This window comes from Cricetulus griseus, chromosome 7, assembly GCF_003668045.3.
Source record: "Cricetulus griseus strain 17A/GY chromosome 7, alternate assembly CriGri-PICRH-1.0, whole genome shotgun sequence".
NCBI lineage: Eukaryota > Metazoa > Chordata > Mammalia > Rodentia > Cricetidae > Cricetulus > Cricetulus griseus.
Genome location: NC_048600.1, coordinates 133,457,468 through 133,476,659, shown reverse-complemented (window position 1 = coordinate 133,476,659; position 19,192 = coordinate 133,457,468). Strand labels below are relative to the sequence as shown.

Here is a 19,192-nt window from a genome sequence, read left to right as displayed (position 1 = left end):
AGCTAAGACAAGCTGGCCAGAAACAAGCCAAGCTAAGGCTGGGTATTCGTAAGTACAAATAAGTCTCCATGTATTTATTTGGGAGCAAAGAGCTTTAAAAAACAACAACTTCTACTACTACTACAAGGAAAAGTGGGGGTGCCATGAGAGATAGCTGTGAGAAAACCTCAGAGCAGCTCTCATTCTGTGTCCAACCCTGGCCAGTTCTTCACGTCTTTCCCAGGACACATGCACACAGCGTATACAGCACAATCCTCAATTCTGGAGATAGGGTATGTGTCTACCGCTTGCCTGGCAAGGATGGCACCATGAGACTGTGTAGCAACTGGAAGTGTGTGCCCTTTGGTAATCTGAGTTCTGATGGCTGCACAGGAAATATAAACTCTGAACTCCCAGAGCCCAAGCCCCACCTCTCTGTTGACTCCTGAGGTGTGGGTGATACTGTGACTTTGACCTTCTTTGTGGGGAGTATAAAGAGGTGAAATCTAGGAGCTAAGAGCATTTGTTGCTCTTGCAGAGGTGTGGCTTTGATTCCCATCACCCATATGGTGGTTCACAACTCTCTGTAACTCCAGTTCTAAGGGATCTGAAGCTCTCCTCTGACCTTCAAGGGCACTAAGCATGCACACGGTACACAGACTTACATGCAAGTCAAAACACTCGTACAGAAAATAAATCCAAAAAAATTTTGAATAAAAAGTGGCAAAATCTGTGGAGGCTTGATGGTGTACCTCTGAGGATACAGGTGATAACTCTGACTTGCATAATTTAAATGGGTGAGAGGCATGGAAGGTGAGCTCTAGTGAACTAAGGCTGTACACAGTCATTCAGGCTGCTCAACGTGAGACATCCTTCACACTGCCTGGGGGAAGGATGTGGTCATTCTATTCTCTCACTTTCTATTCTGGTGAACAGGATGAAGATCAGGCTGGACTTCCACTGGACTCAGAGGGCTTCCCGACTTGGGATTGGAAAAGGGAACCTCAGCCTGTGTCTGGAAGGCTGGGGCAATTTGGACTGAAGACAAGTGGTCTTGTGTGTATCTGGAGGCTCAGAACTGGGGGTGGGGGAATTTGCAGACACATATGACCTCGGCAGTGAAGCTCACTGGATGGAGGTAAGGCTGTGCTCTGCAAGGCTGTGATGGAATCTACACATCAAGTTCTGTTGGGGCAGCCAGGAAGTTCTCTAGCTCCCCAACCCCAACAGGGGTTACAGAAAACTTCCTGAGGAAATTATGCTTCTGTTGAGGTTTGGGGTTAAAAATAGATTTTTGTTGGGCAGGGTGCCCAATCTAGAACTTGTCTAGGGAGTCCAGGTTATGAGTTTTGGAGATCTCCCAGACCAGCACCCTTGTTGGTAAGTGAGGCTAAGAGAGGCAGCCAGGACCCCACAGAGACTACCCCAGGTCCTCACGGTAGTATCTATGCCTTACTGTCTTGCTTTGGGCTGACCTGACCTTACACCCCACACTGGGCTGGACATCTGTTCACAGGGGTCATTCATGAAGCTGATGTTACTGGATGCTTAGTGTGGTGTATCGCTTAGGGTCATTGTGAGCCAGGAAGCTAACAAAATCCATTTCCAAAAGAACATAGCATACTTGCTAAGCACCTGTGTGGGCCTTTGTGTAGGCATTGCCATGGTCTGAGAGGGATCTGTTGGCCTGATACTGGCCCTTTCTCAGGAGTGCATGGATTAATAAGCAGAGTTGTGAGCGGGTGGTGCATGAATACAGAAAGAATTGAGCTTCAGAGGTGCGGGTGGTGAAACTTGTCATGAGCTCAGCCTTTGCAATCCCTGGAATGCCCAGGGCTTTGGCAGCATGGTAATGTGATGGGAAGCCAAGAACCCCAGCACAGACCACTTGTGAATGACCTTCAAAAACAAGAGCACTGACCCTGCCTGGGGCCCTTTCTGTGCATTGCCTCCTTTTGACCATCAAGCAAAATACAGCAAGAACTTTGGCCACTTTATTAGCTGACTCTCCTGACAGCAGCTAACATCCTCAGTTTCCTACTCAAGACAGAACAGCTGCCGAAAGAGGGAGAGCCACTAGCCCAGGAAGGGGCCAGGAACAGCCCAAGGCTGTTAAGAGAGAGGCTGGCCCAGCTACCAGTCTGTTCTGTTTCTAGTTCAACATAAGGGTTTCTCTGATGGGGAAGATAGGTGTTGTTCATAAGTTTCTAATTTTTCATTAGAAAAATAGTAAATGAATTCTGTCAGTGAGGTTATTTTTACTAGTGTGGTCAAGTCTGGCTCTGACTCCTGGACTGAGAAGCTGAGCAGTTCCCAACTACCCACCACTCAGGGGCCACTGGTTTGTTTGCCTTCTGGTGTCTTCTGTCTCCAGCCATGCTGTGTAATGCTCCCCCCTGTCGTGACTGCCAGCTATGTACAGGTAGGTACTACAGCACCACCAAAAGGAAGGTGGTGGAGCCAGGAGAGTAGAAGAGCTATGAGCTCCATGTGTTCCTGCAGGGCAATTGCTGGACCGCTTTTCTCGCCCACCAGCCAGGAGTTGCTCTGAGGTGTCACCTGTGCTCCAGACCCCTGTGCACAGAGTGGTGTGGATGCTAGCTGTCCAAATATGAACATTAAATTGATCTGTGGCTCTGTGTTTCTAGCTGGATGGGGTGGGCCGGCCTAGAGAGCCATCTACTTGGGAAGCTGGACCCTAGTTTGGGTGCACCTCCTGTGTGGTGGCTTCTCCAAAGGCCTCCCCAGTGGTCAGAATGGACAGCCAAGTCTTGGGAGCTGGCTATTAGCCTGGACTTCAGAATTCATGTTTGCATTTTCCGGGCAGAATATTCAAATCCAATACAGACCAGAAAAAAAATGTTGACATACATGGTCTCCAGGCAGCTGGCACTGGAGAGAGACCCGGGCCTGGGACACACACTCTACACCCTCAGTGAATTCATCATTTACCTTCTGCCCACCGTGGGTCCTAGGAAGACACTCTTCTTCCATCCTTGATGTGCAAGAAGGTGGCAGGCAGTGGCAGGCCACAACTACACATGTTCTGCAGCCCTCAAAGCCCAGGACTGACTGGTGGCTCCTAGAAAACAGTCTATTTGTGACCCCAGAGCCGTTCCTGGAGCTCCCTCTCTGCCCCGTTCCCCGACCTGCAAAGGGCAGCACTTTAGGGCCTTCCCCAGGCTGTGCAAAATCTTCCCCATCATGTTATTTTGGTCTATTTAGTGGTGTGTTCAGGGGCAGGGTCTCTGCAGCCCCAGTGTGGCCTCGAACTCAATGATCCTCCTGACTCATCATCCCAAGGGCTGGAACTACAAGACGTTCTCTACCACGCACGGTTTAGCTTCCTCAGATTTCTGTTGGACACAAACGGAGAGACCACAGAGACTAGACGTAGTCGTCCTGCGGCAGCGGTGGACAGTGGGACAGAGGAAACCGTTCTGGTTGCGACTGCGCAAGCCGTCAAGTATCCAAACCCCGCCCCCGAGCGCCGTGGCCCCGCCCCTCTGGGTTGCTAGGGGAAGTGACGTCACAGCGCGATGGCGGCGGCTCCTTTAGGCAGCTGAAGGGGGATTTAGGCCCGGAAGATCCGAGTCCATCCGCGGCGGGGAGAGGGTGAGCGGGGCCGGCAGGGGCCGGAGCAGCGGCGGCGGTGCTCGGACTGTCCCATCCGCCCCGTATTGAGGCGCTGAGAGCGACGGGGCAACCAGAAAGCGATGGTGAAAGCGGGGCCGTGAGGGGGGCGGAGCCGGACCGGACCCGCAGTAGCGGCAGCAGCGGCGCCGCCTCCCGGAGCACAGACCCAGGAAGCGGCCGGGCGGGCAGCAGCGAGCCGCACCGCCGCCATGGAGCTGAGGGTCGGGAACAGGTACCGGCTGGGCCGCAAGATCGGCAGCGGCTCCTTCGGAGACATCTATCTCGGTGAGGCCCGGCGCCGTCGAGCAGCCCGGAGCCGTGCGGGCCGGCGGGCGGGGTCCCCGGCAGGCCGAGGCCTGCGTCAGGCCGTAGTGGACACTCGGCCGCTCGGCATCCCCGCACTCCGAGGGCCGGGCTACCGGCCGCGGCCTACATCAACGGCCGCTGGCCGAGCGCGGCCGGGGGCTGGGCGCGGCGGGCTGGGGGGGCGGGGAGGGGCTGGGGCACCGGGGAGGGGGCAGCTGGGCTTTGGGGGCTGCAGGACCGTGGGGGTCGAGATCCGAGCGAGCCCGGGAGTGGCCGGGGCCCCGGGAGACGAAGAGCGGCGTCTGGGGGCGGGCGGGGGGCGGCGGGCTTCGGGAGACGTGGTGGGGTGTCGGAGGGCGTGGGAAAGGACGGCGGGCTCGGGCGGGGGGCCGTGTTGGAGCTCGTCCAGGGGGCAGCGGGGCGGGGGAGGCGGCGGGCTGGGGGTGGGGCCCTAAGGGGGCAGGGCCCGGGCTGCGGGGCCCCAGAGGCGTCAGCATCCTCCCCCACCTAAGGTCACCGCAGTAAACAAAGGCCACGCTCTGCTCCTCGCTCGCTCGGAGGGTCTGGTACTTACTGCCCCTCGCCCCTGCGGGGTGATCCTGGGTGTTTTGATGTGTGTGTGGGGGGGAGAAACGTCAAAACAATCCGAATGGAGCGTGGAGGTGGGGAGTGTCCCAGCCCGAAATGGGGAAATGACGGGCTGGCTTCTAAGGGTTCTTGTGGCTGTCTGAGCCTGCCCTTTTCCACAACGCTGTTTCCAGTTTAGCTGACCTGCCGAACGGATCGTCCACCTTACGCCAAAACAGGACTGAAGATGTCCCCTTTGAGCTCGGTCAGCTCCTGGCCCTTTGGCCGTGGGTCCTCAGTATATGTTGAGCATCTTAAGTTGACTACTGGACACTCGGATGTCAGTGGGGATGAAGCTTTGATTAATGCTGGCACAATCTTGTCCATGTGGAGAGGTTGGCAGAGCAGAGCAGAGGGAAGTGGTGTGAAAGTTCTCATCCCTTGACTCTCAGAATTCACAAGGTAGACTTGAAAATCCAGACTTAGGATTCGACTGCCCTGGGTTAGCTCAAACTTAACAGTGAAGACTGTGTGTGTGTGTGTGTGTGTGTGTGTGTGTGTGTGTGTGTGTGTGTGTGTGTGTGTGTGTGTGTGTGTGTTTGTGTGTGTGTGTGTGCGCATGTATGTAATTACAGGCTTGCTTAAACCCACTTGTTGGGAATTTTAAAATGAACATTTTTACCCCCGTGTCTCCTAGTGGAATTGTAAGTCATTCCAAAACCCCTGAACTTCTGGTGATGAGCATCCTGAAGATGGTTGCCTGTTAGAGGCAAACATGCTCTGCTGAGTAGCCCGGTCTTCTGCGTTTGTGTGGCAGTTGTACCTGTAGTGCAGAGTCAGGAAGAAGCAGTGCTTTGGGCCTTGCCTTTCAGGCTACCCAAGTTCAAGACCTTCCTACTGTGACTCCTAGGACCTTGACAGCTGGCAGTGTGGGGTGGACAACTGGCCTGTGTGGGTAGTTCATAGGTATTTATGGTCCCTGGTTAGCGTGTAAGGTAACCCTGCTCTGTGCCACCACACGAGTGCTTTGAACCTGTACTTCTTGCCATAGTGGCCTGATGAGTAAATATGTTTTAGAGATACTTGGGGTTTGCTTATTTAAATATTTATGATCAAGTAGTCAGCCAGATGCCTTCTCGGCAGTGTTTGGGAGTCAGAGTGCTGGGTAAATGGGAGATGTTTGGCTTATTTATAGAACAATAGATCTTGGCAGGATATAGGAGCTATACTGAAAAGGCAATCCATTAGCCACCCTTTCATGGGCACCAGAAAATAGGTATTCTGAAACTTTTTGTTCCCTGAGATTTTGCCAAGCAGTTTTGTACTTTGTGAAGATTGATCCTAACAACCAAATTGTGATGTGGAGTCACATGCCATTCAGAGAGGTAAACTCTTCTCTGGGAAGGGTGCAGGCTCTGTCTGGGGATGCAGCTTACTCAGTCACATCTTTTCAGACCTGCCTGGTTCCTGCAGCCTCATGTCCCAACCAGAGCAGTGGGACTTGAGGGAAGGGCTGAGAGGCTGCCTTGAACCAGTGCATACACATCCTGCCCAGGATCTTCTACAGGCATGTGGGTGGTGGCCCATCTGATCATGTGAGGTAACTTTTTCCAGGAGTTCCATTTTGATGACTTTTGATGTGAGGTGGATTGCTGGGATCCTAGGGGTCAGAGTCCCTGGCTTACCTGTCTATCATGGTGTGTGGGGTTTTCGGTTGTTGTGTTTTGTTTTAAGACAGGATCTCACCATGCAGCCCTGGCTGGCCTTAGACTCAGAGATCTGCCTGCCTCTGCTGTGTGCCACTGTGCTGGGGCCCGGTTGTGCCTCTTGTGTGGGATTAAATACTGCCAGGCCTTTTCTGTCAGCCTTGGCTCTAAGCCCTCATTACTTTCCTTCCAAGCTACACCCTTGGGGAACTGAAACATGAAAACGAGTGATTTGGAATAAGATAGAAAGGCAGGGTTCAAGAAAGATAACCTGAAGACCATGGGGGTGGATTGGCTTGTCCATACTGTAGTTTTCTATCATTAATTTGAGGAGCCAGTTGAACATGAGTGGAGTTGGATCCTCATCTTGACGTCTGACATTCATTCTAGTGCAAGTGTAATCGAAAACTTTCCTAACTGTTCTCATAAAACACTTTATTCTTCCAGCGGGGTTCTCTCTGTTTTAAGCCTGGCACTTTTAAGCCTGTTTTAAGCCTGGTTTCAGATTTCTTCCTGAGACTTTTGTGCTTTAAAATATGTTAAACTGTTTGTGGTCATAAGTCAGTAACCCTGTTCTCTTGCCTTCCATGGTGGCCTGCTTGCCTTGCCAGCAGGCAGGAGGAGAGTCTGTAGTGGCAATAGTGCCCTGCCAGGCTGTTATTCACGTCTCTAACACCACCTCTTCAGAAGGGAAGGAAGCAGTGTCTTGAGTCTATTTGATTGCCCAAGTTTTAGAAAGTCCATACCTGTAGATGACCACTGGGCAGGATGCATTTGCTGGTTTAAGCAGCCTCTGCCCTGTCTTATCTCTGGAGTGTGTTGCTCTGGCGCTGATATTTTTTTGAGGCATTGGGAATCAGTAGTAGCTCTTTTGCTTTTGCCGGTACTGTGTCCTTGGATAACAGTCATTTCTTTTTTAATTTTATGTGAATGAGTGTTTTGTCTGCATACTGTTACTGTGTGTATATGCAGTGCCCTTGGACGCCAGAATAGGGGGTCGGATCCTCTAGGACTGGAGTTACAGACTGTTCTGTGTAGCCAGTGCTCAACTGCTGAGCCATCTCTCCAGCCAAGCCCTTTCTTGATAATGTTTTTAAACAGAGTCCATACTCTGAAATTTACTTCGTTCTTAGCTCCATAGGGGTCAGGGTATCTTGGAAGAGTTTGTAGAGTGGGCTAGACTGGGGTCCAGGTTGTCCGGTGGTATGTAGGAAGCCAGGGTCTGTTCAGTTGGACAGTATAGGCCCAGCCTACAAAGTGCCAGATGCAGAAGAGTCAGGGCAAGCATAATCTACTGGTTTGGCCTGTTTTTCATCCTTATTTCTCTTCTGGAAGCAAGGAGTAAAGTCTAAGGACATGATTGGGGGGGGGGGAGGCCTCTTGCCCACTGTATAAATGTGTTCCTCACTCTTCATTTCCACTTTTCTGTGCCCCTCAGCTGCCTTTTGATGGACAGTGCCGTCAGATTTTGTTTCGTTTTTCGAGACGGGGTTTCTCTGTGTAACAGGCCTTGTTGTCTTGGAACTCACTCTGTAGACCAGGCTGGCCTCGAACTCACAGAGATCCACCTGCAAAGGCGTGTGCCATCACCACCCGGCAGTGCCGTCAGGTTTTATGATGTTCTTAAGCATCCCTTGGGAACTAAAACTCGGTAACATTTTCATCTTATTTTTCACCTCACAACCTTGACAGCTTCTGAACACTGGTGGGCCATGAGAGTGGGACTTCCAGTCTCACTATGACCTTCAACAGGAAAGATGTGTTTAAAAGAAATTGTGTATGTATGTGTATGTGATGTGCTTGCATGCATGTGTGTTTGCATGTTTGTGGTTGGGTGCATGTCTGTGTGGAGATACTCATGCATGTGGAAGCCAGAAGATGACACCATTGTCTTCAATCCCTTTCCTCTTTATCTATTGACGCAAGCACAACTCTACAGTTGTTAACCAGCTTGCTCCAGAAACCTAGTCTGTGCATCCTGAATGGGACAAGTAGATTGCCACACCTATCTGGTATTTACATACCTGCTGGGGACCCAGACTCTGGTCCTCATGCTTGGGTAGTATGTTATTTACTGATCCAGACATCAGAGAATTAAATTTACCCATGTTGGAGGAAAATTAAGGCTGCAGTCCTTGTGCCACCCAAAAATGAACTTGATACTCAGAAAGATTTCACATAGTTCTGACAGCTTAAATAAATACCTTGGGGTGGGGGCTGGAGAGATGGCTCAGAGGTTAAGCTCACTGCTGCTCTTCCAGAGATCCTGAGTTCAATTCCCAGCAACCACATGGTGGCTCACAACCATCTATAAAGAGTTTGCCAGAACACTGTATACTAAATAAATAAATAAATAAATAAATAAAATATTTTTTAAAAACTTTTAGGACAGATCTGGAACTGAGATAGTAATGGTGGGGCCGTACCTTGACCAGGTCTGCTTAATTATACCTACTTTTGCCCTATGTTTGAAGTCCCAGGAGGGTCCACCCTGGACTTAGCATTTCTGCTAGTATAGCAGCCCCACATGTTTGTAGATGTCATGTAATAAGAAACTAGGGCATCTTTGAACCTCAAGTCAGTACCTGAGTGATGGCCGGGGATGGGGGTGGGGGTCCCTGGATCCCTGTTCTGCCCAGTGTGGTTGCATTGAATAAACCTCCTTTCCTGTGTTTTAAAATTTGTCTTTTTAACTCGTCTGTTGGAGATGGGTGGCTAAACCTAGATGTTTGGGGCTACTGTGATCTTGACTTAGTCCCTAAATTGTGGTAGCATCATTGTAGTTTTAGAGTCCCCATCCTGCAGTGCCTTTACGCCATGGCTTGCTTCTGCCTTGGAAGTGTTGTTCTGATAATAGCAATGATACTCTGTGCCACTTGGCCCTCATTGCCCTGTGAGATGACCTTTGCCTTGATGTTAGGAGGTGGTTCCCCACTTCCTTGGTTTTCTTTTTTCTTTCTTTTTTTTCTTTTTTTCTCCTTGTTTTTTTGAGACAGGGTTTCTCTGTGGCTTTGGAGGCTGTCCTGGAACTAGCTCTTGTAGACCAGGCTGGTCTCGAACTCACAGAGATCCCCCTGCCTCTGCCTCCCGAGTGCTGGGACTAAAGGTGTGCACCTCCACCACCCAGCTCCCCACTTCCTTGTTAACAAGATTGTTTTAGGGTTTTGGGCTGCTTTTTCTCTCTTTTTTTTTTTTTTTTTTTTTTTTTCTTGAGACAGGGTTTCCCTGGCTGTCCTGGAACTTGGAATTGTAGACCAGGCTGGCCTCAAACTCACATAGTTGCCTGCCTCTGCCTCCCAAGTGCTGGGATTAAAGACATTTGCCACCACTGCCACCCAGCGCTTTTGTGTACACGCACCCTCCACCACCACCACTGGTGTGGGTGTGTGTGCGTGAGCACATGTGCGTGCTCTGGCTTTCCTGGAACTAGCTCTGTAGATTCACCTTTCTCTGCTTCCCCAGTGCTGGGATTAAAGGTGTGTGCACCACCACTACCCAGCCTAAGATGTATTTTTATGTTAAGTGTTTTGCCTGTTTACATGTCTGCCCCATGTAATGCAGTTTCTGAGGGGGACTGTATCAGATCCCCTGAACTAGAGTTAAAGCACAGTTGTGAGCTGCCATGTGGACACTGGGAAATAAACCCAGGTCCTCTGGAGCAGTGCTCTTAACTGCTGTCAGTTCAGACAAGGTAAATCTTGATTGGACAAGCATCTGGGCTTGTCATTGAGTGTTCCTTTGCTGTCCCTAGACAGAGTAGTCTTGTGGGTTAGATTCAAGTGATCCATCAACCTTTATGGACTGCTCAGCTTGAGGGACATAACTTAGTCTCCCTCCTTCCCTCCCATTATTTTTGTGTCATGTCCCCTGGAACTGGAGTTACAGATGGCTGTGAGCCCCCATTAATGTTGTCTATCTAAACATAATCCATCCTTTGCCTAGGAAGGGAGCCCTATCTTCAGTGACCCAGGATTGTTTAATTGCATATAGATATTGCTGCTGCTCTGGTAACACAACAAATGTTTGCGGGGGCGGGGGGGGGGAGGTGGTGAAGGTTGTTTTGGCTTTTTAAATTTTGTATTAGATTTGTGTGTGAGTTTGGAGTGTGAATGTATATGTACAAGTCAAGAGAACAACTTGAGGAGGTTCTCTACCTTTACCATGAGGTTCTAGGAGTTGAAATTACATTGTCAAGCTTGGCAGCAAGCACCCTTAAAGCTACTGAGCTGTCTTGCTGTTCCCCAAATAAATGTTTTTACCTGTCACTTCTGGTAGCATTTATCAGACATATGTATGGTAGAGAACCAGAGTGTAAATTTCAATCTTTGTAGTAGTACTAAATCACTACCAGAGTTCCAAGGTCCATCCATTCTCCTGTGTTTGGCCCAGTAGCAGTGTAAGTAAGGTCTGGACTAGACTAGCATGCTGGTGGGGCTCAGGAGATGCAGCCTGCGGGATGGTGGAACATAACTGCAGGGTTGCAAACCAGTCAGTCTCCATTGACACGCATAAGATAAACAGAAGTTGGAGCTGCTTAGTCCTTCCACCCAGAAGGTGAGGAAGTCTGTGGAGGAGGCCTTGTGCTGTTCTCATATGTTTGCCTGCCCTATGTCCATCTTCCCCTCTCCTGCTAATTATCAGACTCATTGCAACCCTCTTTATAGGTTCTGCGGGCTCTTCTTGACATGGTACATGGCATTGGCTCCATGAAAAGGTGTATAATTCACAGTTGTTAGTGGTCGTTTATTCCTGAGCCTGAGAGTATTCCATGGCTGATTGTCAAGGCACCAACTATAGTAGCCACAGAAGAGTAAAGCTAGAGGTATTTTCCACCTTCCTGAAGGTCCTCATTTAGTAGCCTGTTGGCCCAGGCTGTCTTGTCCCTGTGGACCTGCCAGCTGGCAAGGGTGGTATGCTGTCCCCAGAGACTACTGCTTTGGGGTGCAGGGAGTCACTGACGTAACTGTTGAAGTGAGTCACCATTCATCCTGGCTGGCAAGTTCAGCTGAGTCCAGATCCTTAAAAGAACTCAGAGGTCATTTTTCATCTGCAAGTACATTCTAGATGAAGTCACTTTTTGTGTAAATGCCCTGCATGTCAGCAAGAAGAGTAAGATAACATTGCTTATTGCTAGTATTCCAAAGAGTTTTTGTGGAATAGTAAGTGAAGTTCTTAAACCTAGAATGGTTACTAGCAACTATTGGGTTCAGTTATTCTTACAGATCTTCAGCATTGGAGATTAGCTTTGGGCCCAAATGATCTGGGAGCAGCCATCTGACAGACCAGAATGACTTGTCTCTATAGTTCATGGGTGGGCACTAGACACAGTTGTTAGCATTAGGTTGTCCCTATGCTTATAGGCCTTGCTCCACCTTCTGTCGGAGTGACTCATTAACCCTATGTTTCCTCGACTCCCTGTGAAACTCTTGCTGACCCCTCCCAGTTCAGTTGACAAGAGTAACTGAGTCACCACGAAGTAGTCAGGCTGTTCAGTCCACAACTTGTCTCCCTAGCATAGACCCTGCTCATGTTTGGTTGTATCAGGCTCTGTGGAAGACCATGTTATCTTTTTCAAATAACCGCATTCCTGGAAGTGCTTTCTGCTTAGAAGCAGCCTGTCAGGCAGGAGGGCCAATGTGGTGCACTAGGCTGTTTTCATTCAGAGCTCCTGGATGTCCCATGTGGAGGCAGAGGACAATCCCAAGCAGCCCATTGGGCCAGGTAGACTGAGGAAGAATTATGTGGGAGCCTGAAGGAAGGTGGTTGGAGGAAAGCATGAGGAGGGGTGGGGCACTTACACATAAAACTTGTCTTTCTGCCTCCAAACTCCTAGACTCCAGTCATCATAGCGTTCATCACAAACAAAATCTATATACCCTGTTGGTATTGCAGAGGCAGAATTGGCCAGGGCTTAGGAAGAGAATCCATTCTGGTCTCTTTAATTCAAAGAGTGGCACATGCCTTTAATCCCAGTATTTGAGAGACAGATAGGCAGATCTCTGAGTTCAAAGCCAGCTTGATCTATAAACAAAGCTGGGGGAAGGGGTGGGGCCTATCCCTTGGTTTAGTTGAGTATCTTTGCCTGGGCTGCAGTAGTTTGGTTAGAGATGATTCCTGAAGCCATGAGGGGATTGAGCCCACTTGAGATCTGCTTTTGAGAAACTGTTGGATGTGTGGGTAGATGTCAAGCCTGTCTGGTCTGAGGCTTGGAGGACAGAGAAAAGAGTAAAACCCATCTCTGCTCCTCTTGGGAGACCCAGCCACACTCCAAAAGGCCTATCAGCAGCACAGAAGCGTCCTGTTACTCTGTTTTGGTGTGCCTGAGTGGGTGAAAGATTGGGGCCTGCAACTCTGGTGGCTGACTTGTGTGTGCAGTGAGTACAGGTAGAATATCAGATAGATCCCCCCCCTTTTTTTTTTTCCTTGAATAAAGATAGCTTTCTGTGTTGGTACAATCTCTTTCTAGGAAGAGAAGAGCATCTATCATTTGGTCCATATCGGGAAACTCGGAGTGATAATAAGAGCTAGGTCAAAGGGTGTGTGGTTCAGTGGCAAGGTTTTGGCCTAGCCATGTGCAGGGTTGCTGGATTCCATCCCCAGCACCGTTTCTGTCCCAGATATAAAGGATATATAAAAGTGTCCTTTCTGCAGCAAGTTTTGGATATGTGGTAGACGCTAAATAATGTCTATAATTTTCTTTCTTTGCCAAGGTACGGACATTGCTGCAGGAGAAGAAGTTGCCATCAAGCTTGAATGTGTCAAAACCAAACATCCTCAACTCCACATTGAGAGCAAGATCTACAAAATGATGCAGGGAGGAGGTAAGGGTCATTGGAGTTAAATGTCTGCCCATGGCTTGGCTTAGAGGTACAAAAGACCTTACCCAAGAAAGAGAAGCAGTCTTATGTATTTTGCTTAAGAACCACTTTCTTAGCTTCCCGTTAGAGGGTAATGTCTTTGAAATCTGGGTTTTGTGAAAGATTCAAAATAAACATACTCTCTTCTCTTACAGTGGGAAGGGCTACTAGTGGTGCTATCACTCCATGGTGCTTCCTGCCAGTTGGCCTCTTCTGGGCCACATGGCTTCCTTAGAACTTGAGGGTGGTCCCATGGAATTCTCTGACGCTCGTTTTCTCTTGGATAGAATTCTTGAACATGACTTCTGATCCTCCCAGTTAAGTCACCGTTACCAGTTCTGTAGAACTTTACCCCAAGACTTTGGAGTACGAAGCTAGTGGTGGGCCAGTCTCACTTGTAGAATTCTGGGAAATTCTAGTTTGATTCATGGAGCAGGTGAAAACGCATTGTGAAGGCTCCTATCCTAGATGATGGGGTTGTACCTTCAGAAGAACTTACCAGCAGGGTTAGGGCTGGGGTTCTTCTAAAGGCATAGCTCCATCTCCTAGGATAGGTGTGGTGATATTTTGTTTATGATCTAATAAAGCTTGTCTGGAGATCAGAGTGCAAAGCTAGCCCCAGCCATAGACGTCAGGCAGTGGTGGTACACATCTTTAGTCCCAGCACTTGGGGAGGTAGAGACAGGAGTGCTATGGCTGGGCGGAGAGAGGAATATAAGGTGGGAACAGACAGGAACAGTACAGTTTGTAGATGCAATCAGAGGACACAGTCATGACAGACTTCATATCTGAAAAGCAGCCATACCTCATGATCCCTTTTAGCAGAAGCCTCCATGGTGCCATGGTAGTTGGAGCAGGAAGGAGAAAGAGCCCTCCTAATCCTACTGCCCACCTGAGACAGAGCCTTTATTGGTCCTTCCCTGTCAGCAGGAAATGGGAAACTGTCTCATGGTTTGTCTGGGCATTATTTTTCTTTTTTTCTCTTGCATATGTGTTACAGTTTTTGATATTGTGTTTTTATGGGATTTCTGGGTCTCTGCATCTGTTTGTTTCATGTGTTCTTTCTTTGACTCCTTTTCTTTTAGTTTCATCCTATTCAATTTTGGTTTTATTTTTGTCTTATTGTCTCAAAAAGAGGCCCAGTCCTGCTCAGCAGCCCTTTGGCACCATTTTTCAGAAGAACAGCCTTCTTGGGGGCATTAGGGACTGGCTGCATAGCTTTTATAACAAGCAGAATAGAACAGTGTCACAGGCTTCGTCTTTTCTAGGAGTGTCAGCATTTGAGCTTAGTGTATTCAGGGTTGTGGTTCTGAGACTGCTAGCCTGGAGTGCCTAAGGGGAGAGGCAGGCTGATAGTGACGAGAAAGGAGTGTAGTGTGTTCCAAACAGGTCTCTGGCATCAGTTCACTGCCATTTACTGTGGTATTGTGGTTTGTTAGTGTGGAGCATCCTAGGTGTCAGTTACCCTCCCTGGTTATGTTGTAGATGCCCTGGATGGTGCCAGGAACCTGCTGGGAGATAACATTGCTTCCTGTGTTGGGCCCTCAGTCATTTGCCCACATCCCTTCTCCAAACTCATAGAACCCAGACGAGATTCAGAAATGGGTACTACTGTTTGTTGGTGTTTGAATGTTGTTTCTCGACCTTTGGTCAGGTTTTACTCTTGCTGCCTACTTACTGAATACCCTACAGGTCTCTGTTATGGGAAACAGTGTGTCCAGAGGAAGAATGCAGTTTTGGCAGAGTTTGTTATCTGAGACTGAGTGGAGGCTGGCAGATGCAGGGTGGGCTGTGCTTTGCTCAGAAGCCACGTTACGTCATGCTCTCTGTATGTAGGTGAATAGGGATTGCTTTGCTACCTTGTGGAAGGAACAAGCGCCTGTTTCATTGTCCTGATCTTGTTTACGTTGGCTCTGGTTGTGCCAAAAAGAAATCGTATAGTTAAGTGGATGGCTGCAACATGAGGTTTATGTGGAAGACTTGCAGGTGCTAGTAGTGTTGCGGTGCCTGGTTAAGAGCTGTTGTGCTGAGCCGGGCGTTGGTGGCACACGCCTTTAATCCCAGCACTCGGGAGGCAGAGGCAAGCGGATCTCTGTGAGTTCAAGGCCAGCCTGGTCTCCAGAGGGAGTGCCAGGATAGGCTCCAAAGCTACACAGAGAAAACCTGTCTCCAAAAACAAAAGAGCTTCTGTGCTGAGTGAGAAACAGCCCAGGAGGGTTTTCATAGGATACAGACTGGAACCTGAGCTCAGCCTCAGGATGTGCTTCGCAAGCTCTCTCATTGGGCTTTCTTGAATCTCCAGCCTGCAAATAACTGCAAAGAGACTTTATAATTATAAAAGCTTGACCATTAGCTTATGCTGGTCCCACTAGCTCTTAAAATTCAAATTAACCTGTGTCTATGAATCTGTGTTCTGCCACAGGACTCAGTTACCTCTCCTCTGTGCCATATATCTGACTTCTTCAGTCTCTCCCGGCATCTCTGTAACCTAATCTGCAAGTGCCTAGATTCCTCCTCTTCTTTTTCTCTTTCCCCAGCAATCCTGCCTATATCTCTCCTGCCTGGTTATTGGCCATTCAGGTCTTTATTAAACCAACCACAGTGACACAACTTCACACAGTGTAAACAAATATTCCACAACAGTGTGATCTGGGCACTTCACGAGTCCAAAAATCTGGTCAGCACAAAAAGTTAAAAGGTGAAATACTAGAAATAAACTAGAATTCAGTTAGTAAAAGTCAGTTAGTAGGCAGTTTTTGTCAACACCCGGTATTGCCAGATAAGACCTGGTAGCTTTTTTAACTGCTTGTTTCATTCCTGATATATCCCAAAGTAGTTTTAGACCACACCCTCCTTCAGTCACTCCTCAGCAGAAAACATTAATGAGTAATGTTTTCTTCTGGTAAATGTTAACAGGGAACTTTGTGGGATAGGAAGAAAGCCTCTTTGCGATACAATTTGTGTAGGAAATACACAACATAGTTTTTTTTCTCTTGGCTTTTTTTGGGGGGGCGGGGTGAGTGGCCCCCAGAGAGTGGCACTATTAGGAGGTGTGGCCTTGCTGTAGGAAGCATGTCACTATGAGAGCAGGCTTTGATGTCTCTTTCTCAGGCTTCTCTCAGTGTGACCATCAGTCGACTGCCTACACGATGCTCCCCACTATAATGATAACAGACTGAACCTCTGAACTGTAAGCAAGCCACCCCAATTAAATGTTTTCCTTATAAGAGTTGCTGTGGTCGGGCTGGAGAGATGGCTCAGTGGTTAAGAGCACTGACTGCTCTTCCAGAGGACCTGAGTTCAATTCCCAGCAACCACATGGTGGCTCACAACCATCTGTAATGAGATTTGGTGCCCTCTTCTGGTCTGCAGGAATACATGGAGGCAGAATGTTGTATACATAATAAATAAATAAACCTAAAAAAAAAAAAAAAGAAGAATTGATGTGGTCATGGTGTCTCTTCCGAGCAATTAAAAAAAGGAGAGTCTATGGTGCCCTGGCTGGACTAGAACTCACTTTGTAGACCAGGCTGATCATCTTCCTTCCTCTGACTCCCAAGTGCTTAGATAAACCAGCATGCCTGGCAGTGTTTATTTTCTGTCTTTGACTTTTTTGTCAAGATCTCAAAGTCCTGCTTTGCCTCCTGAGTGTTGCAGTTAATGCTGTGGACCACCATGCCTGGTGTAATTAATCATGAGCTGTTACTGAGCATTGCTAGAGAACATGCAGCATGCAGGTGAGTTAGATATTGGAGTAAAAGCTGCCTGTGACCCCTCAGTTCTTTGAGGGAGTCTCCAATGCTACCCTGTGAAGCCATGTGCCATGACTAGGCCATGTGCCTGCCTAGTCTCTAGCATATCTCCTCTAGCCCTTGCTTATACATTCTGTTTGCCATGATTTGGGGCGTGTTGGGGGTTGTTTTGGAGTGCTAGGATGAAGCTAGGACTTTTCCTGTGCTAGATAAGCACTGTACTACAGCCCTAGCCCTGCTGTTTTTCTTTCTTGTCCTCCCACAAGAAATTTGGTTTAAAAATGTAAATAATACTTAGAAACATTTGACAGGTTTAATCACTTTAAACTGAATTGCTGAACATGTAATAAATTTGTCTATTTGAATTAATTCTCAGTGCCCACATTCACATTGAAACACTTGACAAATCATAATGGAAAGCACTTGCCAGTACCTGTGTTTTCTAGTGTCTGCCCTAGTTTTAGCATCTTAGACCCTGTAAGGGTAAAACATCCATATTCACAGTTGTGAACAGAGTGGTGTGTAGCTCATCCCCAAGTCATGGTACAGACAGCACTTGGGCTTTTTCTTTAAACTGCTAGCTCCATTTGTTCCTGGAAAAAAAGCAAAACAACAGAATAGTAGTACCAGCACTTTCCAGACAAGGATCTACTTTGGATTCTGGATTTTGCTAGTATGAATGTCTGGCTTCAGAATAGCAGTGAGCTGGAAGGTTCATCATGCTTTATCAGGAACTTTCTCTTAATTGGTTTTCTAGTCACTTGTTTCCTAGGCTTCACTACTAGTTTCTGGCAGTTTGCTGAGGGTAAAGTACACCACAAAAGACATTCTCCAGCCAGAGATCTGAGCTCAGGAATCCTTTGCAGTGACTGTATTTTAAACAGTCTTTAGTGCCATGGATTAACAAATAACACTATTATTCCCCATTGAAAAGGAAGGTGCTGCCACCCATCACATAATCCCCAAACTATTAAGTACATCAAGAAGCCAAGGAAGCTTCCTTATATTGCTCCTAAATAGCAGTTTGCTAATATGTAATGCAGTCATGCTATATGCATCTTGTAACCTTTTGACAATATATTCCTAGAATTTGTTTGCATGTGACAGACTCTCCTAGAGTAAACATAGAAGAAATTAGGAGTTTTCTTAGCTTAAGATCAAAATATCATCAATTGGGCTAGGGAGATGGCTCAGTAGGTTAAAAGTGCAAGCAGGATGTAGTAGTGTGTCTGTGCAGTCCCAGCGCCTCTGTACAACATGGAAGTGGAAACGGGAGCATCACAAGCCAGACAGATGCCCTGGAGTGCATAGACCACAAACAAATTCCCTTCATGTATACAGTGTGGTACAAACATATGTACACACATAACAGATTAAGTAAACATTTAAAATACTGTCAATTTACTTAATCAACAATAACTAGTTATAAAATGTGATTTTAAAATACCATTTATGGTAGCATATACCTTAAATGTTGTCATAATGTAATTTTTTAAACTTTTACTTTTTAAAATTTATTTGTAAATATGAGTGCTTTGTCTAAATGTAAGACATTATGCCAGAAGAGGGCATCAGATCCGACGATAGATGGTTGTGAACGCCCATGTGGTTGCTGGGAATTGAACTCAGAACCCTTAGAAAAGCAACCAGTGCTCTTGCCATCTCTCTAGCCCACAATGTAATTTTTTTTTAAAGATTTTATTTATTTATTATTCATACAACATTCTGCCTCCATGTATATCTGTACACCAGAAGAGGGCACCAGATCTCATAAGGGGTCGTTGCTGGGAACTGAACACAGGACATCTGGAAGAGAGTCGGTGCTCTTAACCTCTGAGCCATCTCTCCAGCCCCACAATGTAATTTTTAAGAAACCATTTATTGTAGCAAAATAGGAAGTACATGGGGTGTTTAGGAATAAGTTTTGAGATAGGCAAGTACTCTATGTAGAAAGTTAAAAGGCTTTGCTGGAGGACATTCCAAGATTTCCAATAAAGTTAAACCTTGAAACAGCAGGGTTGGCGATTGGCTGACCAGAATTAGCCATAGAGGACCAAGGGAGTTGAGGTTTCAAGGGCTTTTTCAAGTCTGGAAGTGTGGGGAGGCAGGGTCGTCTGCTCATCCTCTATTGCTCTTTAGATCTATCAGGTTTTTACCCCAGTACCTAACACCTGACTTTAATAATAGAACAATGTAAGTAAGTGCTTCGTTGGTGCCTAATGCTGGATACCAAGTGTAGTCAGACTTTTCCAGCTGCCAGCCCCACATGACATGGAGACTCAATAATTGAAATCTTTGCTTTAGCTTAGGCTTATCCCACTAGTTCTTAAAACTTAAATTAACCAATTTTTTATTAATCTACATTCTGCCTTGTGGCTCTGTTACCTCT

General features: G+C 47.6%; 1 protein-coding gene across 4 annotated transcripts in view; it reads left to right on the top strand.

The window, feature by feature from the left end:
* The first annotated feature begins 3,513 nt into the window (after nucleotides 1-3,513).
* The window catches only part of Csnk1d (casein kinase 1 delta), a 35,364-nt gene continuing 19,685 nt past the window's right edge, over nucleotides 3,514-19,192 (top strand). For 2 of the 4 annotated variants that reach the window (XM_027425332.2, XM_027425334.2), the window contains exons 1-2: nucleotides 3,515-3,900; nucleotides 12,905-13,015. In XM_027425332.2, the coding sequence (XP_027281133.1) occupies nucleotides 3,825-3,900; nucleotides 12,905-13,015 (187 nt within the window). In that variant the 5' untranslated portion in view covers nucleotides 3,515-3,824. Of the gene's footprint in view, nucleotides 3,901-12,904; nucleotides 13,016-19,192 lie in introns of all 4 variants that reach the window. The other 2 variants (XM_027425331.2, XM_027425333.2) reach the window with 2 other exon arrangements.